Source organism: Trichosurus vulpecula, chromosome 8 (assembly GCF_011100635.1).
Source record: "Trichosurus vulpecula isolate mTriVul1 chromosome 8, mTriVul1.pri, whole genome shotgun sequence".
Classification (NCBI taxonomy): Eukaryota; Metazoa; Chordata; class Mammalia; order Diprotodontia; family Phalangeridae; genus Trichosurus; species Trichosurus vulpecula.
This window is the reverse complement of record NC_050580.1, coordinates 22,607,253-22,631,706: the sequence shown is the minus strand read 5'-3', so window position 1 is coordinate 22,631,706 and position 24,454 is coordinate 22,607,253. Positions and strand designations below refer to the sequence as shown.

The 24,454-nt window shown below is 42.2% G+C and overlaps 1 protein-coding gene across 2 annotated transcripts in view; it reads left to right on the top strand.

Annotated features, from left to right (window-relative positions):
• The window catches only part of ANK3 (ankyrin 3), a 275,643-nt gene that overhangs the window by 233,794 nt on the left and 17,395 nt on the right, over window positions 1–24,454 (top strand). Inside the window, exons 39-45 of one of the 2 annotated variants that reach the window (XM_036769578.1) lie at window positions 3,622–10,092; window positions 11,996–12,070; window positions 13,390–13,521; window positions 14,483–14,626; window positions 17,951–18,629; window positions 20,724–21,090; window positions 22,549–22,599. In XM_036769578.1, the coding sequence (XP_036625473.1) occupies window positions 3,622–10,092; window positions 11,996–12,070; window positions 13,390–13,521; window positions 14,483–14,626; window positions 17,951–18,629; window positions 20,724–21,090; window positions 22,549–22,599 (7,919 nt within the window). The remainder of the gene's footprint in view (window positions 1–3,621; window positions 10,093–11,995; window positions 12,071–13,389; window positions 13,522–14,482; window positions 14,627–17,950; window positions 18,630–20,723; window positions 21,091–22,548; window positions 22,600–24,454) is intronic. The other variant, XM_036769579.1, reaches the window with a different exon arrangement.

The following is a 24,454-nucleotide window of genomic DNA, read 5'->3' as shown; positions in this document are numbered from 1 at the left end:
TCATGTTGTCCTGAGGGCTGGTTTCCTTGTAGGAAAGAGGCCTCCATAATCAGGGATGTAGAAGGGAGAAGGACTAGAGTTTATTGGCCTTGTTTTCTCAAGAAAGCTTACCCCACTATCCCATTTTCTGACAAGCTCTTGAAATACTCTGAGCCCTAGAGTTGTTCAAATACTATCAGGAATATTCAGTGCAAGTCCAATAATTCTGCCTGCTTTTTAATCTAGCTCCTAGGCCATTTAGTAATAGCACTGACTAGTTACGTAGTTGATCCCTCAGGCAACATCTTTAGGCTTTTCAGCTTTTCCTTTGGTCACCATTGAGTGGGATCCCAGCAGGCTGGGAAGCTCAGTCATGCATGGCCTACAGGCTGGTATGGATCAATAAAGCAAAGTTTCAAAGAATCTCTGGCTGGCCAGGGGCGTTGACCACTGTTTTTCCTACCTGCTGGGAAATGCTACTCATGGTGTTTAGCTTTGGCTAAAATATTCATAACCTATCCCTCTCAATGCAGGAAAGAGAGGCAGCTAGTTTTTTGTATGTTGAGAATGGTAAGGGACTAGCTCTCATGGATGGAGGAAAGGTGGGTAAAGATAGATCTAAAGAAAAAGAAAGTGGATCTTACTACATGAAATTGTAGCCATAGAGTTGGAAGGGTTTGACATTAAAGGTTCCCTAGTTCTAGTTCTCATCCTTTTTCAAATCAGGAAACTGAAACACAGAAAGGTAAATTGTCTTGCCCAAGGTCACACCAGAAAGTAGGCAGAGTGAGACTTGAACCTAGGTCTCTTGTATCTCCAAGTCCATTGAGCCTCCTACTGCCACAGCGAGCTGGCTCTTGGGCCAGAGCTTCCTTTTCTTCCAAGTACACATAGAAATGAAGACTGTTTTACCAATCATGGGGTCTTAGGCTATTGGATTTGGAAGAGACCTTGGAACAGAGAATGTCAGAGCTAGAAATGGCCTTAGAACATAAGATGTCAGAGACAAGAAGAACCTTAGAATATATATTGACAGAGCTGGAAGGGACCTCAGGACACAGACTGTGAAGGCTCTTAGAGCATAGAATGTCAGGGCTGGGAGGGTCATGAAAACATAGAATTCAGAACTAGAAGGAACCTTATCCCTGTTCGTACTGGAAGGGCTTCTAGAACATAGAATATTAGAGTAGGAACGTACCTTCAAGATCAGCTCACCCATCTACCTCATTATTTTTGAAAACTGCATCTCTAGAAAGAATTGTCTTGCCCAGGGTGCCTCAGTGGATTCAGACTCAAGAGCTTGGCCCCAAAAGCAGGTTTTCTCACTCCCAGGACTGTGCTCTAACCATTATATTGCACAATCAGTACACTATTTCCTCTAGAGGAAAGCAGGAAACAAGAAATGGTTTACAGGACGTCATCTTCCAAAGCAAAAAATGTTTGTAGCCAAAAATACATTGCCAGTCTCTAGTATTCACATAAACAAGACTAATTATTTCCAAGCAGTGGTTTCTAACAAACCAGTGGCCGCAGAACTGAGATCATACCCATCTTTAAATCCAAAGAATTTCAAAACCCACCATCTTTGTATTTACATCAAATGATGTGCTTCCCACTAGCTTATCATATTCCCCAGAGAGTTGGAAAGTCTAGTTGTGGGAGTATCACATGAGCATTAGGGGTCCCCAGTCTAAGACTGAGTCTTCCCTAGTTCTGCTAGCTTTCTTAAAAGTAAGATGAAAGCACCAGAAAGGATGTTTTCTGAATATTTGAATTTAAATGTACACTAGGAATGAACATCTTCACCCTTGTGGGAGTAGCTGCTAATCCAAGGAGTGGATTGTAGCATTGATTGACACGGGCACACCATGAAGAGGAACATAAAGAGATGAGGAGTCTTCTGTTTGCCCTTCGCATTTCAATCTTATTCTGAGCTGATGTTTTTTGGAAGTGAGACTTTGAACTTTGAACTAGAACATTTTCATTCTTGGCAGCTGACTCAAATCCTTGTCGGGAGTTTGGTCTGATGTACCAAGCTATAGACGTAGAAAGGCTGGGAGCTTGGTCAACCTTGACCTTCATTGAGCTCACCAGCTTTACTGCTAGATCTTGGCCCTGTTGCCTGAAGACTAGTGACGTGGCCTCGCTGCTCAAAGGGGTGTCTCTTCAGACATCGTGGCCTGCAGGCTTTGGATGGTCTGGGAAGGAAGCCTGTCTTCTGAAAACATTCTAGAGTTATTTACTACCTTTGCAACTGGTAGATCTGGTGGGGGTGGAGGGTGGATAAGCAAGTACACTGTACTCACTCTAGGTGATTAAAAATGTTGAAAACACACACTGAACCTTTGTTGCTTTTGTATTTCCCTTATGATACCTTTTGAGAATTTAAAGTGAAGGATTACCAAAGTAACGATAACAGCCTTGGCAACATCAACAATCATAACGTTAAGACAACTCTCTTAGATGGACTCCGGGGTGATGCTGGCTTTAGAAGTGGGTGTCCTTCCTGGAAGACATTTCTTAATCTACAGTATTAGGTACTGGATTTTCTAGAAATCTCAAAAGGTACCAGGACACCACTTTTCATGGAAAAAGTGTACTCTTCTTTTAAAATGCCTCTTGTGGAATATTTTTGAGTGTATAGATGATGCACAGAATATGGCATATCAACTGTATTCATTTTGTGCTTGTTTTTGACATGATACCGTGCATGATACCCATGTTTTTGCTCTGCTTGCTTACTTTGATCATGAATCATATTTTTTTTCCATTTGCCAAGTGTGACACCTGCTATTTATGCCATTTCATGTTATTTTTTTTAAAGTTTATTTATTTTAACCAAATAAAAGGAATATACTGCATGGAAAAAAACAGATGCAAAAAATTCCTTTTTTTTTTTCTTTTAAATTCTTACTCAGAAACTTTCTTGCTCTTATTGGCTTTATGAGTGTGAAGCATAACCGAATTGTGCATGGGAGATAAAGAGTTGAATTCCAGTGGCTTCACAGTTTGCACATCAGTTGCCTGTCACTTAAGATATCTTGGGTTCTGCATGAAGTAGGCTTTGAGTGGCTTTTGACAAAGTTTTCTAGATACTTCTGTCAACCTACACGAGTTTATATTGTTTTAAATAGGTGCAATCTATGCCGCTAAAAGGTGCCAAAGGGAGGACATTCTAAATTACTAAAATGATAATCGTTTGGTTGCACAAACATACAGGCAAAATGGGACCGCTAGTGTGATTTCAAAACTAGCATATGAGAAAGTCAATAGGAAGTAAGAGAAGAATTTTTGGTTCTGATTATTTTTCTCATCCATGGATCCTTACTTTGGGTTTTCTTTTTCATTATTGGCACATTTGGTTGCTGCGTGCTTTCTGTCTTTGATTTCTCATCACTCTTTATTTTTATATATTTCTGTATCTTTTACTTTGGATCAGTTATGAATCTGTGGAGCATTATTTTCCCTTGGTTTTTTTTTTTTCAGTCTTTCTTTTTGCCTTTCCCATTCTAAATCATACAAACAATTGTACTTGCTTTTGTAATATTTACAAAATTTACTGACCAATTTTCTTCTCTGGTCTCTCTGTTTTTCAACCATTTTTGTTGATTTTTATGTTTGGTTTTGATTTTAAAATTTAAGAAACAGTTGAACGGAGTGCAGGAGCCACGAGATCCCTACCCGTCACTTGCTCCTCATACAAGCCATTCTTTTCTACGAGACCCTATCAGTCCTGGACAACAGCTCCAATGACAGTGCCTGGACAAACCAAGTCAGGCTTGACTTCCTTGTCCAGTTCTTCTTCTAACACTCCATCAGCTTCTCCATTAAAGTCAATATGGTCTGTTTCTTCTCCTTCTCCAATCAAATCCACCTTAGGCGCTTCAACGACATCTTCAGTTAAATCTATTAGCGATGTGGCATCGCCAATTCGATCCTTCCGGACAGTCTCTTCGCCAATAAAAACAGTTGTTTCACAGCCCCCCTACAATATCCAAGTCTCTTCTGGGTCACTTGTTAGAGCTCCCACAATAACTGAGTCTACGATCTCTCCTTTAAAAGGGCTGGCATCCAGTTCAACCTTTTCCTCTCGGACCTCTCCGGTGACCACAGCTGGCTCCCTTTTGGAGAGGTCATCAATTACCATGACACCCCCAGCATCCCCTAAGTCCAACATTAATATGTATTCTTCAGCCTTGCCCTTTAAATCTATCATCACTTCCGCACCACCACTGGTCTCTTCCCCTTTAAAGTCTGTGGTGTCTCCTGCTAAATCAGCAGTCGATGCTATTTCCTCCACCAAAGTGATGGTGGCATCCTCTCTCTCTTCTCCTGTGAAACATATGACTGGGCACGCAGAGGTAGCATTAGTTAATGGGTCTGTTTCACCTCTGAAGTATCCATCATCTTCAGCTTTAATTAATGGAGCCAAAGCCTCAGCCACTGCCACACTACAAGAAAAAATCTCCGCAGCCACAAACTCCATTAGCTGCGGTGTTAGTGCAGCCACAGATACAGTTGAGAAAGTGTTTTCTACCACAGCCGCCATGCCATTCTCCCCACTCAGGTCTTTTGTGTCTTCAGCGCCATCTGCTTTTCAGTCTATAAGAACTCCTTCCGTGAGTGCACTATACACATCCCTGGGGTCTTCGATATCAGCAACTACCTCATCCGTAACTTCATCAACAATAACCGTGCCCGTATACTCTGTAGTCAATGTTTTGTCAGAACCAGCGCTGAAGAAGCTTCCAGACTCCACCTCGATTACAAAATCTGCAGCTGCTCTACTCTCACCCATTAAAACATTGACTTCAGAGACACGTCCTCAGCCCCACTTCAATCGGGCATCATCCCCGATTAAGTCATCCTTGTTCCTTGCTCCCTCTGCTCTTAAACTGTCCACGCCATCTTCTTTATCTTCAAGTCAAGAGATACTAAAAGATGTAGCTGAGATGAAGGAGGATCTAATTAGAATGACCGCTATCCTGCAGACAGATGTGGCTGAGGAAAAACCGTTCCAACCAGAACCAACCAAAGAGGGGAGGATCGATGATGAAGAACCTTTTAAGATTGTTGAGAAAGTCAAGGAAGACTTAGTCAAAGTTAGTGAGATACTTAAGAAGGATGTGTGTGTAGAAAGCAAAGGGGCATCCATAGTTTCTAAAAATGACAAAGGGCACTCCCCTGAAGACGACTGGACAGAGTTTAGTTCAGAAGAAATAAAGGAAGCAAGACAGCAAGCTGCTCCATGCCCTCTTGCATCCACACCAGAAAAGGTCCAAATAAAAGCAAAAACTATGTCTGAAAAGGATTACAACTTGACCAAAGTAATTGATTACCTTACAAATGATATTGGGAGTAGCTCATTAACAAACTTAAAGTACAAGCTTGAAGATGCAAAGAAAGATGGTGAAGAGAGGCAGAAAAGAATTCTGAAGCCAGCGATCGCTTTGCAGGAGCACAAACTTAAGATGCCTCCCTCCTCCATGAGGCCTTCCACCTCAGAAAAAGAATTGTGCAAAATTGCAGATTCCTTCTATGGAACTGATACTATTTTGGAATCTCCTGATGATTTCTCTCAGCACGACCAAGATAAAAGCCCTTTATCAGATAGTGGTTTTGAAACAAGAAGCGAGAAGACACCTTCCGCCCCACAGAGTGCAGAAAGTACGGGTCCCAAACCACTTTTCCATGAAGTTCCCATCCCCCCGGTCATTACAGAAACAAGAACAGAAGTGGTTCATGTGATCCGTAGCTATGAGCCCTCTTCAGGAGAGATCGCCGAGGCCCAAGAACGGCCCCTGTCGCCTAAACCCTCACCACCCTTTATGGAGCTGGAGCCAAAGCCAACCACTTCTAGTATTAAAGAGAAAGTGAAAGTATTTCAGATGAAAGCCAATGGAGAAGAGGAAGACCGTAACCGGGCCACGGGCAAAGGTGTCCGTGTTAAAGAAGAAACTCACATAACCACTACCACTCGGATGGTGTACCATTCACCGCCGGGTAGCGAAGGCAACTCAGAAAGAATTGAAGAAACCATGTCTGTCCATGACATCATGAAAGCCTTTCAGTCTGGGCGAGACCCATCCAAAGAACTGGCAGGTCTGTTTGAGCATAAGTCTGCCGTGTCACCAGATGTGCACAAGTCTGCTGCTGAGAGCCCACCCCAGCATGCAGAGAGGGACAGCCCAATGAAACCCAAACTGGAGCGTATAATAGAAGTCCACATCGAAAAAGGTAACCAAGCCGAACCCACTGAAGTCATTATTAGAGAGACCAAAAAGCATCCAGAAAAGGAAATGTTTGTGTATCAGAAAGACTTATCTCGGGGCGATATTAACCTAAAAGATTTTCTGCCTGAGAAACATGAGGCTTTTCCTGGTTCAGAGGAGCAGGGTCCACCAGAGGAAGAAGAGCTAACCGCAGAGGAGTCCCTGCCTTCGTACCTGGAGTCTTCGAGAGTAAACACTCCCGTGTCCCAGGAAGAAGACAGCCGCCCTAGTTCTGCCCAACTCATGTCTGATGACTCTTACAAAACGTTGAAGCTTTTGAGTCAGCACTCAATAGAATACCATGATGATGAGTTGTCAGAACTAAGAGGGGAGTCTTACAGGTTTGCTGAGAAAATGCTTCTCTCAGAAAAGATAGATGTGTCTCATTCTGATACTGAGGAGTCGGTTACAGACCATGCTGTACCCCTTAGTATGGAGTTACAGGGGTCTGATAAGCGATCCAGGGACAAAATAGCCCCTGCCCCTAAAAGAGAGATTCTCTCCAAAATCTATAAAGATGTTTCAGAAAATGGTCTAGGTAAAATGTCCAAAGATGAGCATTTTGATAAAGTGACAGTGTTGCACTACTCTGGAGATGTTAGTAGCCCAAAACATGCCATGTGGATGCGATTTACTGAGGACAGATTAGACAGAGGTAGAGAAAAGTTGCTATATGAAGACAGGGTGGACAGGACCGTTAAGGAGGCAGAAGAGAAACTGACGGAAGTGTCCCAGTTTTTTCGTGACAAAACAGAAAAGTTGAATGATGAGCTGCAGTCTCCTGAGAAAAAGGCCCGCCCCCAGAATGTCAAGGATGCCCCTTCTTCCCAAAGCTCAGCCAGCAGCAGCCCTGAGAAGTTACCGCTGACTGAGTCGTTGACATCCAGCGATGACTGGAGTAAAGTGAGACAGCATGGGCGTGATGGGAAGGGTTTGCCTAAGGCTGAGGAGAGAAAAGCCGCCAGTCTGCCCAGCAGTCCCGAGCGGAAGCTACCGTCCAAACAGACTGAGGACTGCACACTGCCAGGGGAACCCAGAGGAGGTATTTCACAGAGCAAAGCTTCTGAAGCCGGCTTCCAGCTCAAACAATCCAAACTCAGTTCCATCCGGTTAAAATTTGAACAGAGCATCCACCCAAAAAGTAAAGATGGATCTCAAGAAGAAAAAAAGCTGGATGGCCCATCCAAAATTCCAATTAAAAAAATACAGGAGAGCAAGCTACCTGTTCACCAAGTATATGGTAGAGAAAAGGCGCAGAAGGCAGTAGGTCCTGCAGATGCATGTGCATCTTTGCAAAGGGAACTACCACTAATGAAAGGCGAGCAGACCCAGAACGGTGAAGTGGTTGTAGATGAAGCTGGTTCTGCTGATGTTGAGAAACTGAGAACTGAAATATCAAGTAAATCAGAACGTTATTCTGAGCAGCAGTCAAAAGACTTGGCATATAGTATGAGCTCAGACTTGGCAACTAAGGGACCATGGGACAAAAAGATTTTTAGAACATGGGAAAGTCCAGGGGCTACTAACCATAAGGCACAGAAAGAAAAACTCTCTCATGTACTTGTTCATGACGTACAAGAAAATCACGTTGACCACACAGAGAATCAGGGTCTTGAGCCAAAGAGCGATTTGATCTCTGTGTCGGAGAGAGAACACCAATTGTTAACAAATGGAGCTCACTCCGAAATTAAGGAAGTGACTGTAAAATCTCCATCCAAAAAGGTTTTGTATAGGGAGTTTGTGGTTAAAGAAGGGGGGCGCACCACCGAGACTGGTGACCAAGCACCCCAGAAAAGCGAAGGCACGGCCACGTCACACATCCCAGTCCGAATTGCTGAGGAGAGGAAAATGTTATCATCCTCTGCCATTCCCGATGGTTATTGTGACCAGTCCAAATTTCCCCAATATGAACTGTCCCCCAAATCACCCCAGTCCAGTTTGAGTAAAGAGACATTCGAGACCCATCAGCTCAATTCTGTAGAAGAGGAAAAGGTCACTTATTCTGAGATCAGCAAAATCTCCAAGCATCAGAGTTATGTAGGGTTGTGTCCTCCCCTGGAGGAAACTGAGACCTCCCCTACCAAATCTCCTGATTCCTTAGAATTTAGCCCAGGCAAGGAGTCTCCCTCCAGTGATTTATTTGACCACAGTCCTATGGATGGATTGGAAAAGGCTGCACCATTAGCAGAGACAGAGGGAGGCAAGGAGATAAAGACTTTGCCCGTTTATGTTAGTTTTGTCCAGGTAGGAAAACAATACGAAAAGGAAATACAGCAAGGAAGTGTAAAGAGAATAGTGAGTCAGGAATGTAAGACAGTCCAAGAGACCAGGGGGACATTCTTTACCACCAGACAGCAGAAACAGCCCCCTTCTCCCCAGGGGAGCCCAGAAGATGACACTCTAGAGCAAGTGTCCTTCTTAGACAGTTCTGGGAAAAGCCCTTTAACCCCAGAAACACCCAGCTCAGAGGAAGTGAGTTATGAATTTACTTCTAAGACACCCGACTCACTTATAGCTTATATACCAGGCAAACCCAGCCCAATCCCTGAGGTTTCTGAGGAGTCAGAGGAGGAGGAGCAGGTTAAGTCTGTTTCATTAAAACAAATGGCAGCCATTGACCTAGAAATGTCTAGTACTTTGAACAAAGACTCTCCCAAAAGATCTAAAGGCAACAGAGTTGCCTATATTGAGTTTCCACCTCCCCCGCCATTGGATGCAGACCAGGTGGAGCCAGATAAGAAGTCCTCTTACTCCCCCGAGAAGGAGGTAGAAATGACGGAGGTCAGTCTACAGGATGAGCATGACAAATACCAGCTGGCCGAGCCCGTCATCCGAGTGCAGCCCCCCTCTCCGGTTCCTCCCGGGGCAGATATAAGTGACTCCAGTGATGATGAATCAATCTACCAACCAGTCCCCATCAAAAAGTACACTTTCAAACTAAAGGATATGGAAGATGATCAGAAAGAGGGTCCCAAGTCCAAAAGTTCTGAAAAGATACCCACCCTGAAAGAGTCAGGAAGTAATGGCCCTAGAAAGGAAAACGAACTTGACATTGGCCTTGATTCGCCACAGAACGAAGTAGCACAGAATGGGAATAATGACCAGTCCATCACCGAGTGTTCCATCGCCACCACGGCAGAATTCTCTCATGACACAGATGCAACCGAAATCGACTCTCTCGATGGCTACGATCTGCAAGATGAAGATGACGGGCTCACAGAGAGTGATTCTAAGCTCCCAAGTCAAACCATTGACCTCAAAAAAGATGTGTGGAATACAGAGGGTATTTTAAAGCCAGCCGACCGTTCTTTTAGTCAAAGTAAGCTTGAAGTGATTGAAGAGGAGGAGGGCAAGGTAGGGCCTGAGGAAGAAAAACCACTCTGCAAAGGCTCAGCATCAGAAAAGACTCCTGATAAAACTGAGCAGAAGTCAGGGACCCAGTTTTTCACATTGGAAGGCAGACATCCCGATAGATCTGTGTTTCCAGACACCTATTTCAGCTACAAGGTAGATGAAGAATTTGCAACCCCTTTCAAGACAGTAGCCACCAAAAGTCTAGATTTTGATCCTTGGTCTAATAACCGAGGTGATGATGAAGTGTTTGAGACAAAATCGAGGGAAGATGAATCAAAGCCATTTGGTCTAGCGGTAGAAGACCGTTCTCAAGCCACGACCCCAGATACCACCCCAGCCAGAACGCCAACTGATGAAAGTACCCCAACTAGTGAACCCAACCCCTTCCCATTTCACGAAGGAAAGATGTTTGAGATGACTCGCAGTGGCGCAATTGACATGAGCAAGAGGGATTTTGTTGAAGAGAGGCTCCAATTTTTCCAGATTGGTGAGCATACTTCTGAAGGGAAGTCAGGGGACAAGGGGGAAGGGGATAAAACCATGGGCACTGCCATCACACAGCCACAGTCAGGGGACACTACAGTAGAAACAGACCTAGAGAGAAAAGTAGAGACAACCGCAGTTGAACACAAACCCGCCATTCAGCCCAGTGGAGAGTGTCAGGAGGCAGCCCTCAGTAGTAGCCCACCGGAGAAGCCACCGGCAGTGGCCACCGCTTCCAAAGTCGATCCCAAGCTGCGCACGCCAATCAAAATGGGGATTTCCGCTTCCACCATGACCATGAAGAAAGATGGCCCCGGAGAAGGGACAGAGAAAGTAGAAGCTATGCTTTCCAGTGGTCAGGGCTTAGAAAATGAAACCGTAACAGTGATTCCGAGTGCAGCAAATAGCCAGAGAGACTTTAGGCCAAAAGAAAAGCTTGATTTTCAAAAAGATAATTTTAATAACAACAACAATTTGGATTCATCCACTATGCAGACAGATAATATTGCCAGTAACGTAGTGCTCCCAGACCATTCCATAGCCACTTGTACCACTGAGAAAGCTAACCCAGTCAAAGGCTCTTCAGGGGCACTTCAAGGACACTGTCTAAAAGAGACACAGAAAGTAACTGAAGAACAGAAAAAGAAAAAAGAATCAATAGGGCTTAGGCCAAAATCCAAACTGCCCATAAAGGCCACCTCCTCCAAAGATGCCTTCCCTCCAAAACATGTTCCAAACAAGGCAGTGGGTAAAATAAGGCAAGTTAGTAAACCCGAGAGAGCCAAAACCCTTAATTCTTCTCCATGTCTAGAAGTAAGGTCCAGGATTCCAATAAAAAACCCACACAGAGAGAACGTAGCTTTAGTCAGAGAAATGGGCACCAAGCCCAAACCAGGCCAGTTAGAAAGAGGCAAGATCAAGCAGCTTCCTTCCAAATTACCAGTAAAGGTAAGATCTGCCTGTGTGGCCACGACCACAGTGAAAGTCAGGAAAACCCAGCTCAGGGAAGTATGTAAACATTCGATTGAATATTTTAAGGGAATTAGTGGTGAGACGTTAAAGCTGGTGGACCGCCTGTCTGAGGAAGACAAAAAGACGCAGCCCGAGGGGTCCGATGATGAAGACAGTACGTCCAGAAATACATCCTCTTCAGAAGTGCCTCGGGTTTGCCCACCTCCCATTACACGGAAGTCCGCTAGAGATAAGAGAAAGGAGGCAGCGTCATTAAAATCAAAGAATGGAAAAGCCGGCAGTGAGAGAAGGACTGGTGAGGACGAAGGCAGTCAGGTTTCTGGAGCGCTTTTGGCTCTCATCCTGGAGATCCAGCCTAGTCTGTAAAACTTTCCCACTTGTTGATGCTAGTGCATGACGTGTCGTGATTGCCTGTGGAGTGAATTAACTGTAGTGTTCATTGTCCTTGTCATCTGTCTGTGCTGTCTTAGAGAATCTTCTTTCTTCCTTTCTGAAAAAACGCTGCACCGTAGACAGCTAGGGAAGCATGCTGAAACCCATTGGTGTCATTCAACGCTTTACGTTGGGCTCTAATGAACACGACTCTCCGTCCAAGGAGAGGAACGACAAAGGGTTTGAACAGCCCACGTTAGTGTCTTCACCAATACGAGGACTAGAATTGTCATAACCGTTTGTAGCAAACTCATCAGCATGTTTAACTCCATTATACAACATCCATTTAGTCGGACACTTGGCCTTAAGCAGGTGGAAACATACCAAACTATGTCAAAAAAAATTCATTATAACTAAAAAAAAAAAGAATTTGTGTAGGTAATTAGGATACATTTGAGTTTCAGCAATAGCCCCTCTGTAAAACTCAAGTACTTCTAAAGCACAATTATCCAACATGATGTCTTTCTCTATAAGTATTTTAACTAAGAAATTGTACATCACAGGTCCACAAAGTCCATGCGAACGGACAGATATCAGGATGGCCATTGTGGCTGATCATCTGGGGCTCAGCTGGACAGGTGAGTGCTTTCCTGCCTATATAGAAAGAATGGCAAACCTTCCTCTCCTGCTCCCTACAAATCAGAGCATACGGGAAGCAACGCAAAGCATTATCAGGTGCTACAAAGCACTGTTTTTCCTTTTTTTTATATCTGATACTAAGGAAACGATAGCAAAATTATTTTAGGAATCGGTGATCGAGGAACTTTAGTTAGGTGAACTTCCTCTTAATTCTATTGGTGTGTAGTCAGCTGGCTCTCTTAACTCCTCTGTGCCAAAAAGGGAAGAGACTTGTATAATGCAGAACAATTGTCAGTCATGCATTAAAATATGTATATGTGTTTGGCTTTGGAACGCAGCCTGAGATCCACACACATGCATGTAGCTGCCCCTCATGGAGCACTCTGTAGAGCATTTTAAGACTTGGGAAGCCTTCATATGTTGTTTCATTTGGTCCTCATCGCGGCTCTGTGAGGTAGGTGCTAATATTTTCCCATTTTATGGGTGAGGAAACTGAGTCTGAGAAAGATTGAGAGATTTGCCCCAGCTCACCCAGCTGATTAAGTGTTGGAAATTAGGAAGACTCGAATACGAACCCCATCTCCGACATTTACAAGCCTTGTGCCTATGGACAAGACAGTTAACTGAGTCTCAGTTTCCTTGTCTATGATATGGGGATATTAGTAGCATCTATCTCACAGGATCGTTTTGAAGATTTCAATGGGATTCAGACTTTTGGGACACCCTGTGTATGTAAAGTATACCAGGTAAATATGAAATGTTATTATTGTTAGACAGTTAATACAGAGCAAAAAGAGTTAGTACTGATAGTTCTCATGATGGAGTGTACTCAGGAAAGTAATATACTTTGTATTGAGGGAGAGGCAGGGCTTCACTTGTAAGATCCATGATAGCAAAGCCCTGGCCTTAGCTAAATATTGTGTCTCACCCAGCACCTTCCATGTTGTTCTGCCCACAGTAGGTATAAAGCAAATTCTGTTAGACGAATAAACGAATCCGTGGGAACAAAGCAAGTGGCCTCCTGTTTCATGTAAAATTCCTAGATTATATTAGCATTTTGGATGTAGCTACTTCTCAGGTTTTGCTTAGAGGTGATTACAGTTATATCCTGCAGGTGAGCACATAATTGCTTTCCTACCACACTGAGGGGCTTAGGTTTAAAGCCCAGGAGGGTAATTTGGTATTGCCAGATGCTGCTCACATACATCAGTTCTCTTATTCTCATGTGGGTGCCTCTTAACAAACATTGGCAGAAGTATGGGATGAAGCCATAATGGGTGGTCTTCAAAACCCTTTGGTTTTTCCTCTTGTTTTACAGAACTGGCGAGAGAGCTGAATTTTTCCGTGGATGAAATCAACCAAATCCGTGTAGAAAATCCAAATTCTTTAATTGCTCAGAGCTTCATGTTATTAAAAAAATGGGTTACCCGAGATGGAAAAAATGCGACAAGTATGATGAGATATATTATTTTACCTTTGACAACTTTCTTCCACCTAGTTTACAGGAAAACCATCCAGGCCAGTGGATAATCCTTTGGTCTGATATATTGAGATGTATTTGGGAAAGCTTAGTTATAAGTTTCTAGTTTGACTTTTAGAGAGCCTTAGAGGGTGTGTGTGTGTGTGTGTGTGTGTGTGTGTGTGTGTGTGTGTGTGTGTGATCACTTGAGAATTTTTATATCATAATTGTAACTTTATCCATGTCTGCCAAAGTTGGAAATTAGCGGCAATTGCTGGATAAGCCAGCAGTTGACAAAAACTCTGAGCTATTATTTAATAAGTTCTGGGTGGGCAGAGAGGGGCAAGAATAGGGAGGAAAAGAGGAATTCACAGTAAGAGACAGACATCACTTCGTTCACTGTGAGGCCAAGTATTCTTGTGCTGCCATCCCGCTATCTCCACCCCCTCCCTGCGTCTTTTGGCTGTACAGACAGCCAAACCAAGACAATGTAGAGCTGTGAGTTATGAGTAGTTTCCCTTGCATTTGCCTGGGTCAGTACAGTACTGTAAGCAAGTACTATAATTAAATTGTTAAGTATCAAATGTGAGACTAATTGTTTTGGTAATTTGCCATCTTAAAAAGCAAAACTCGATTTAGTATTTGATTAAACAGCTTATAACCAAAGAAAAGGAAGAATGGTTGGAGGTCTTGGCACTTTGTACCTGATTTCTGGGCTATCCATGCCATTCTTAACAAGTGCAGCTTACAGAGTGCTTATCGGACAGCTGGCCATGTCCCTCTTCCCATGGCCAGAGCTCTGAACCCTGCCATTGAGAACCTCTTTGACAGCAACTCAGACCTTGGGGGAGGCCACCTGAGAAGATATGAAGTAGACCTGATAAGGGGGCAGGGGGAATGATGGCATTCAAGTTGTCCCAGTCATCTTTTTATCTTTTTTCCCCCTTTTCAGCTGATGCCTTAACTTCTGTCTTGACAAAAATTAACCGAATAGATATAGTGACCTTGCTGGAAGGACCAATATTTGATTATGGAAATATTTCCGGCACCAGGAGCTTTGCAGAAGAAAATAATGTTTTTCATGATCCCGTTGATGGTAATTGAATCTAATGTTTATTTAATCATTTAATTAATTTGAAAACTCAATAAGTTAAGATCGTCACTCAAAAAAATGAATTATGATTCTTTTGGTTTTTAATTTCTCATCTTCAGGGCATTTATCCTGTTAGAATCACAACTGTAAGACATTGGTTTGCATGGAAATATTGGGCTAAAACCTCAAAGTATGTTCATTTTTATGGGGCATGAAATATGAAAACCAGAGTATCTAAGCTGTTACCTAATTTTGTAGAATGTCTTGATTCTTGGGCTGTAACCAAAAGACTGAGCCTCTAAATAAGACAATTCTATTTCTAAATGGTGGAATAGCTAGTTTCCTAAAAATGCCTCACTTGGCCATTTTAATTTGTTTCTTAAAAAACTAATGAAAAAAGCACTTTACTAGTTCAGTTCTTGCCATTTGAGCAATACATTGGGTCAAAATGTAATAATTGTGTAAAATCTTATGGTAATAGTATGATTTCCTGGTACTAAGTGGTGTAGAGTGAGATGAAAAACTACTTAGCACAGTGCTTGGCACATAGTAGACTCCTAATAAATATTTATTGATGGATTAAAAAAAATGTAACCTTCATAACTGAATTTATTTGTATTTAAATAATGTAGTCATTTTTATAGGCTGACCCAGTACACAGCTATTGAGAAAGGCATATTCCTTGAATCATAAATTAAAACAACATTTTCAATACAGTGGGCAGAGATGAGAAATTATTAATAATTTTCTCTGCATGAACTATAGAGAATTTTTATTACTGTAATCATTTGCATTATCAGGATAATCATACCATCACTCAGCCTTTAGCTGTTATTTAGAATTTATTTTTATTTTGTATTTTATATTATTTTATTTTAAAATATCTTTAATTTCAAAATAATTATTTAGTTATTTTATTTAGAAATAACTCTTGGTATTAAAATCTCAAGAGTGATTTGTTAAACATCTTATGTTTTTACTGAAAGTGAGATTCAGCTTCATAAATTGATGTTCCTGTGTGTGTTAAGTTACCAAAAAGAAGGTTGGAGTGTTTTCTTGGCAATGAGGGTTGGGAGTAAAGTTGCTTTTTAATCTGCTCCCAAAGTTTTGAAAATATATTTAAAGCCTTTATTGAGAAAGAAGGAGAAAAGTGCATCCCTGTGGATAATCTTTTTCCACAATTTCACATAGGCCAAGTGTGTGACTAATGAAATTCACTAACTCATGTTTTCTCTATATGTTATGTGCTAAGGGATAACACATTCAAATTATTAGATAATATTTGCTGTTTTCTAAGGCAAAGGTCAACACCAGAGGTAAACCATGCCTTGGTTTCCGCACAGTATCCATATGAGGAGTATTAATAGCAGAAATGATTAATTTTCAAACTTATGAATATAGTGAAGCCTCCCAAAAATTCTGACTTCAAGGGTCATGCCCTGAGTAAAACCCTGCTGGGATATTAATTGAACCCCTTTGGACTGGCCCAAGCTGGACTGTTTTTCTATCAAATATGCTATTAGAGCAGTGTATAATCTTCCATGTTCTTGATTAGGAACTGAATGTTGTAAGGCCTCTCATCTAACATATTCACAAAATATCATCAATCTGATTTCTTTAAAAAAAAATTCACTCAGATAAATTGGTGGCACCATATCTTTCTGGTCACTTCTGATGTCAGAGTCCTCAATCATAATAGTTTTAGGTTAAATTTAGGGAGTGTGGTTGCTACATATTTAATTCATCATTCTTTTACAATCTATATTTTTTTTAAAATGTGGGTTTCCCTGAATCTTTTTTGTGTAACTATCAGATAAATTTTGAAATGTATACGCCAAAAAAAAAAAGTCAGTTACATCAAATACTCACTGCAAGGACTGGTGTTGTTTACATGACAACAGGAATTATTTCCTGAGATTGTACTTGCCTACTTGGGCCAGATTTTCAGCCAGGCTTTAGTCCGAAAACAACCTTGTTCGTAATAATCCCATGCATGCCTAGAGAGTGAATTGAATTTATGGGAAGATAGCAAATCAGTATTTGTGTCTGAGGCCGACTGAAAATTTAGCCCTTTGTCTCTGTGAGATGCTAATGGAAGAAATAAATGTGTTCTGTTGTCAGTTTGTTCTGTCTCTCCTCTGAAACCTCCCAGAGCTTCCTTTCCTCACCAAGACCAGACGGCTTTTGACCTTTCTCTGAGCTAAGGCAGGAAAAAAATGGCAATGTAGTCTTTCTAAAAGAGAAAACGATTTCTCCCTTTTGGGGCGAGTTGGTCAGATGTTCAGGGTCCCAACACTCCTTGGGTTTCCTAGTGCTCATCATGTGTGCTCAGACTAATCCTTGGCGAGCCGTTGCTCCCACGTTTTCATTGTTCATCTGTTCTTTTCTCTCTTTCGTTTGATTAGTGGTTCTGATTGTTCCCATGACACCGAAATCACCTCAGTCTCCCAGATCACCAGGAACTCCCTACTCACTCCAGTCCTCTCCTCCGTATAACTTTACTGGGGCTGAAGTTTTCATCTAGAACCTTACCAGTAGTTTCTGCTTTTTAACCCTTCCCCTGTCCTTTTCCTTGTTTAGAGCTCGCTCCCTCGGCTTTTGCTTAGGAGTTCTGTAACCTTCACTGCTGGTTTCTTTTTTTGTCTTGGTGTTCCCAGCACCTAGGACAGTGCCGGCCTTTTAGTGGGCACTTGAATACATTTCATTGGCTACTTTTAAATCATATTATCTATGCTGACTCTGACATTCATGTGAAGTAACTACTTTTTTAAAAGATATAGAGTCAGGTAGCATAGCTATGGTGTGGGGTTTTTAAAACAGGATAACCAAGAGGCAGAAATAATTACTTGTAAAAATTGGTTGTCTTAAGATCTGCTCTATTCGTTGCTCTAGCAAGGTGAAAATTTCCATACCCCTAATAGAAAAAAAAAATTGGGGTCTCCAGAGTGTGGTGCTTAGTAACAAGTTATCAGAAATTGACCACAAATACCCTTTCACTTGCTGCCTCTGTGACATCGGGTAAGTCACTTCCCTCTTTGGAAAAGGAGGAACTTCGACTAACCAACCTCTAAGATACCATCCAGCTCTAAGTCTATGATCCTATGATCTTTTACTTAATAGCATTTTTAATTTATATTTTGCACTGAGTTTGGTCGGGGGTTTTTGTTGTCGTTGTTCCATTAAATTCAACTAAGTTAGTAGTTTTACTAACACCATGTTATCAACTCATCATGCATTTTCATACTTGATATAATTTGAGTCATTTTACGTCTGTTTTTGTTGTATCATGATTCATTCCAGTTCGTCCAAATGTACTGTCTTCCATAGGTTATCCTTCCCTTCAAGTGGAACTGGAAACCCCCAGTGGGTTGCACTACCCTCCACCCACCCCTTTCCAGCAAGATGATTATTTTAGTGATCTCTCTAGCATAGAGTCACCCCTTAGAACTCCCAGTAGACTGAGTGACGGGCTAGTAACTTCCCAGGGAAATGTAGATGGCACGGCAGAAGGACCTCCAGTTGTAACTGCAGAAGACACTTCATTGGAAGACAGCAGGCTGGACTTCTCGGCGCCTCGCCAAGTTGTTCCTGGAGGTGTGGATGTAGAGGGGAGCCAGCTGGAGGATGTTTGTCTGAGCGAGTATCCTCACCACCTCGGAAGCTTGGCCAGGGTCCACAAAGATGTTGAGCTCTCAAAGGAAATAGAAAAGACTAGCAAAGTAGGAATGAGCCTTAAGCAGCAAGAGAGAGGAAACTCTGGTCCTGAGGAGGAGATGACGAAAGAAAAATTGAAGTCTCTGTTTGAGGACATTCAGCTGGAAGAAGGAATGGAGTCTGAGGAGATGACAGAAGAAAAAGTTCGGGTTCTGCTCAGAGGGGTAGAGCAAGTCGAACGGGAAATGTATTCAATTACAGGTTGGCAGAACGAGGCCTCCACGGGCAGCCACGAACCGCCGATGCCAGGTCGTAGGATAGCTGGTGGGTTACTCGATCGACTGGATGACAGGTATGGATGTGCCCCTGAGGGAGGGGGAACAAGTCTTGGAACACTTAGATTAAGATAAGTGATAAAAGTCATTAACTTTTCTTCATAAAGAAAAACCCACTTGGAGGCTCATTCCTAAACCTCATAATGTTTCCAGACCCTGAAAGGCCCAGGAAGTTTGTTCCTATTGGAGAAATAAATCTCCAAGTGAGAATTATGTTGATGCTTTTGCAGGATGCCATGCCAACAAGATGTGTGTGCATATTAGTGTGTGTGTGTGTGTGTGTGTGTGTGTGTGTGTGAGCCTAGACTTTTTTCTTGGTTCTCTAACTATGAAACCAGTGATGTTTCCAAAATGCAAACAGTGCTGCCCTTTGGGCCACACGTACCTGGGAGGCATCAAGGAGAAAATCAGGACAGAATAGTCTCTAGGGGTATTTTAAGCCCATGGTTCCATGCACCTTTAGTCGAGAGGGCCTAATTGGATGAGAAACACGAAGGAGACTCAGCTAGTGACTTCAGGCCCTGCCAAACCCAGGACCTGAGGAGAAGTGAGAGCCAGTGTGTTATTAGACAGAGAATGCTGAGTTTGGGGTCAGATGAGCTGGGTTCAAATCCCACACTCTTCTGGATGACCTTGAACAAGTCACATAACTCCTCCAGGTCTCTGGTTCTTTGTTTGAAAATTGAAGGAATTGTACCTCTAAAGTCTCTTTAAACTCTATCCATGAGCCTATGAATATGGTTCACATTTCTCTAACACCCAGAGGCCCCAATAATGCCACCACCTCAATTTACAGGGAAGGGTAGAGGCTGAGCAGAAAACCACTTACTCCAGCCCTTCCTCCCTTCCAGTCTGTCCCAACTATTGATCCCCAGGATGGCATAGCAAGCCCCAGATTAATCGCTTGTTCTTTGATAAGTGTCTCCAAAGGGCTGTCTTTTTTACACCTTTTTTTAGAGAAAGTGAGTGCTACAAATAGAAAGTCCCCGCCATTCCCACATACTTGTGTTCTTCCAATAGCTTCATGTGTTGGTTTTTGTCCTTTCAGAAGAAGTGCTCTTCCTTATGGTTGGTAGACTTTGAATCCTAGAAGAGCACCAGCAATTAAAATAGCAACTGCTGACCATCTGATGCTCATGAGATGACTTCTATTTCAAATACTTAGTCAACGTTTTTTTCCTTAAAAATGAACAGTGAGAAATTGTGGCGTCATAGAGAGGTGTTGGTTGCAAACAAAAATCTAACCTGGTAGACTTGGCAAGCTAAGGGCAAAATGAGACAAAGCTTGACCTTCGTAGAAGGTCAGTCACATCACTAGTTCTGTGCATCCTTCAGCTCGAGGTCTTATCTACAGCAGTTTCTCTTAGTTACGCAGGGTGTCACTTGCTGAATGTTTTTTTAAACAATTCAGATCAACATCCATTTCACTCTGTGCAAAGCATTAGCTCTATGCCAAAATACGGATAGTTGAATAAGCGTCATCCTTCCAAGTAGTCACCCTGGGAGGGCATAGACTTATTGCAGTAAGTCTTTCATTGCTCCATACAGGCTTGGATACCCTCTTCGTGATCTTCTGGAACTAGTGAGACAGTCTCCTTCCACTGCTTCATAATCTTTCCTCACTTTTTAACAAAATAGGCACTATTTGTCCATATAGCTTAGGATAGTCCAGGCCACATGTGGCTTTCTAGGTCCTCGGGTGCGGCCTTTTGACTGAGTCCAAGTTTTTGTTAAGGGGATTTGTTCTGTGACGTTTGGATTCAGTCAGAGGGCCGTACTTGAGGACCTAAAGGACCACATGTGGCCTTAAGGCCACAGCTTCCTCACCCCTAGGACCTGGAGATGTTAGTCCAGACATGATGAGATGTGCTGGTCATTTCTAAGTTCAAGGGAAACTAGGAAGATCCTTCATTGAACACTGGGGTCCCAACTTCACAAGGTTACAGAAAATCCTCAAGTGTCAAAAAACACTTTTGTGAGGCTCTATTTTTTAAAATATTTTTTAAGAGAGTAAAAATGTGATTTGTAGCAATTTAGAATTCATGATGGTTGTTCTTTGTCACGCAACCCCCTGGCAGCTTGTAATGCCCCTCTTTTTTTGTCTTTTCCAGCCCCGACCAATGTAGGGATTCTATTACCTCATATCTCAAAGGAGAAACTGGCAAATTTGAAGCCAATGGCAGCCACCCCGAAGCCTTTCTCGAAACCACGGCCAAGTCTCACATCCAAGAATCACAGAACGACATCGGAAAGCCAAGGGACAAGGAGCCTCTGAAACCAAAAACCCCAGGTTCTGGCCGTAGCGATGGGCCAGCAGCCTACCAGAAATCTGTGGAAGAAACTAGCAAGCATTTAGCAGATGAGATCAAAACCTCTGTGCCTGTCAGTGTGAAAAAGATGAATAGGACTTCTCCCGGGGATGCAAAGCCACGGCTAAACCTCCATGAGGAAGAGGGAGCTGTCGTGTCTGAGCACAAGGTATAAGGTCCAATTCCCTAGCGCTCACTAATTAAAGGTTAACTTCTTTATTCTGCTCCTCTTGAGGACAGCCATGCTAGCATAGGTTGACTTCCTTGTGGCCCAAGGATTTTGATATCTTATGTTAAAAGTCCACGGGGTCAAAACCTCGAATTATATGATAATTGCTTCTCATTGACAAAGAAATGAGCCAGGAGAGAGCTCATTGAATCACCTTCTTCCCTTAGAGAGACCAAGTATAAGTGACCTGTCCAACGTCATGTTAATTGGCAAGTCCAAATCTAGGGGCCAGGTCTCCTGATTCCTAACCCGAGCTTCCTTCTGCCCATCTTATCAAGAGATGGCTAGCCCTTTTCATTGAGCCCACCATTGCTTCAATTTAATTAAGATAATAGAATTAATTTCATTGATTCAATAGAGAGGTGGCATGGGATGATGGAAAATGCACTGCATTAGAAGGGAGGAGGTCCAAGTTTGCATCCTGGCCTTGACGTTGCCTTCCTTGAGTGAGTTGCTCTGAGCTTCTGTTCCCTAATCTGTAAAAATGGAGATAGTAAGAATTGTGTGGCCAACCTCATTGTAAGTAAGAGAAGTACTTTGTAAACCTTGAAGTCTTACAGAAATGTGAGCCATTCATATAAACATGCAATAGTAACCTGCCAGATCTAGTAGTTTCCCCTATAAGGCCCTGTGGTCATGCAACGGCTGTTCTTTAACCACAAAGGCATTTAGAAGCAGGAAAATATTTCTGCAAACTGAAAAGAAACAGGAATTGTTCACCATTGTGAAGCGACGGTAAGGAATTAGTTCAATTCCTGACTTTTTGTGGCCTTGTTTAAAAACCTTTCTCCATTTGTTTTCATAGGTCTTAGCCCATTTTTTGTGGTGCCTCTTTAAAGGCAGGACTTTCTAAGGCATCAGTTCCCTTTTATTTTCGTTTTAGCCAGTACAACAACTTGAAGGGTAGTGTGGTGTAGTGGATAGATTTTTAGAAGCTATGACTACTCTTTGAGTTTATATGGCATATACCATAGTTCGCATGTGTCTTCACAGTGGACCTTTAGAAGGTTCTCAAGAGAGTTTGGAAGTGAGATTCTCATTCATAGGCAGAGTCAAGTGATCAGTCATCTCAAGCAATTGAAAATGATGACCATTGGAAAGATTCATTGGGCTTTTCCTTAAGTGAGTTTTCATCCTCATTATAAGGAGGAGCCCCAGCCAGTCATTTACAGCCATAATCAGTAAAGGATTGAAAAGCAAGATGAAGGTAAACTGCTTTTCCATTCATAGAGTTGAGACCCACACACTTGCCACCCCGAATAATGTGAGCCTAAACTAACAATATGTCAGAGGGGTCCCCGCTGTTCCCTTTGTGGCTACAGCAAGTGTAGATCAACAAGACCATCAACTGTATCATCTCAGAAAACAGCCGCCTTTTTTGTTCCCCGCCAAAATCAGGTTAAAAGTCCAGGTGTGGCTCTTACATGGATCGCTGCCTGCTGTTACCAGGTAAAGAACCACCACTTCTCACCCCAATCCCTGCAGCTGCTCATGGCAGAGACCAGTGGGGAAGTCCTCGCCCACCACCCTCTGCCTCACTTAGTGAGAAGCGTTCTTTCCACTGTGCCCCATGGGACAGGCAGGGAGCAGAACGGAGACTCTCTCCCATGCCACCACCATGGCCTTGGCCCACCTGGGAGAGCTCACTGAGACCCTCTTGTGTGACTACAAGACCATCCCTGCCTTGATTTTCTAATGAAAGCCAGTTGTAGTTTTTACTCTTTTTCAGTTTCCAAGTGGTAGCCTTTATGTCTAAAAAACGTGTTCTTGACTAATTGAGCATATGGCTTTTCTGAGTTTTCCCCTTTGCTTCCTCCTCTTCCCCACTAACGTCACTGTCCTAGACTGGTAACTTTCCTTGGGAAGGATCAGTTCTGCACCCATTGGCGTAGTCTCTTCTTTCACAGGCACATTATAAGGAAAGGACTTTCTAATCCTTATAGCACTGTGGAAAGATCAGCCATTATCATAGCTGTTGTGCTGTTGTTGGTTTATCTGTATCATGCTTTGAATTAAGTAGCCCCTTCAGAATGCCCCAAATTAATGTGGTAGCATTTCAGGTAATTAAGGCACAGCAGGAAAGCTAAATTATTCACATGCAGTAAATTCCTTAAACATTGGTTCCCTCCCAGGAGAGAATTAAGTGGAAGATGAATTTCCTGTAAGACCAGGAAAGATGTCACCAAGACCTCTCCACAGCTAATCAGCTCTTTCCCATCATCTGCTTTTGAATAACTTTTCCCAAATTCAAAATAATTGATACTGGATAATCCAGTACCATCCTGGCATTTTTTTTCTGATTTCTCTCTGTTCCTGCCAGCATTTTTATTTTCTATTCCCGTGGACTTTGCGACAACTACTGTCTTTTGGGCCATTATGTTTTAAGGATAAATAAGTGTACTCAGAAAATAAAGTATTATTTCCAGAGCCCTTCCACTGAAAATTGGAAATGGAATCATCTCAATGAATGCCATTGTCCACTCTATTAAACTCATGAGTGAGAATATTTTTTTCTTCACAAGACAGTGAGTCTCACATAGTAGGTACTTCATAATTATTTGTTGAAATTTAATGCATCGTCCCAATTTTGTTCTTTTTAACTTTATCTTAAGAACCTAAGGGAGTACTCTTTTAAGTAATCGCTACATATCCAAATTGCGAAAATACTCCATTTTTCTATTTCTTTCTTCTCAGACCTATTCTGAAACATGTACATATACCCAGATATGCACATATGCATGTATGCGCCATCATTTCATCTATATTGTGCTAGATTCATGAAATAACCCACTCCTTTTCATTTCTAGAATTTATAAGAATTTGTAGAATTTATAAGAATAACAGACTAGATAAGCAGACATAAATAAAAAATACCATTATAGTTATGTACAAAAATCCTATTTTTTAACAGAAAACTATCTCAAATCTCTAAATTTCCAGTAGGATTTTCAAAAATCCTAGCTCCTTTGTCATAGCTGTAGTGAGATTTCTTTTGTCAAGAATTGTGACTTTGATTGTCTCTTGGTGTTTGAATATATGACAAATTTTTGTTTTGATTTTTTGCTAATCTGATCCAAGGAGTAGAAATCGTTTCCAACATCTCAGATAGTTTTTGAAGTCTTACAGTTTGTGAATTTGTGTGTGTGTGTGTGTGTGTGTGTGTGTGATTCCTTCTCCCAGAATTTCTCCATTCCCTCTCCTCTCTTTTCTCTCTGACTGTGTACACTGAGGGTTATTATATTTCATTTCCTACTCCAAAAATTTTTGCCACTTGGGTGTTTTTTATTTTCCTACCAATTCAGGT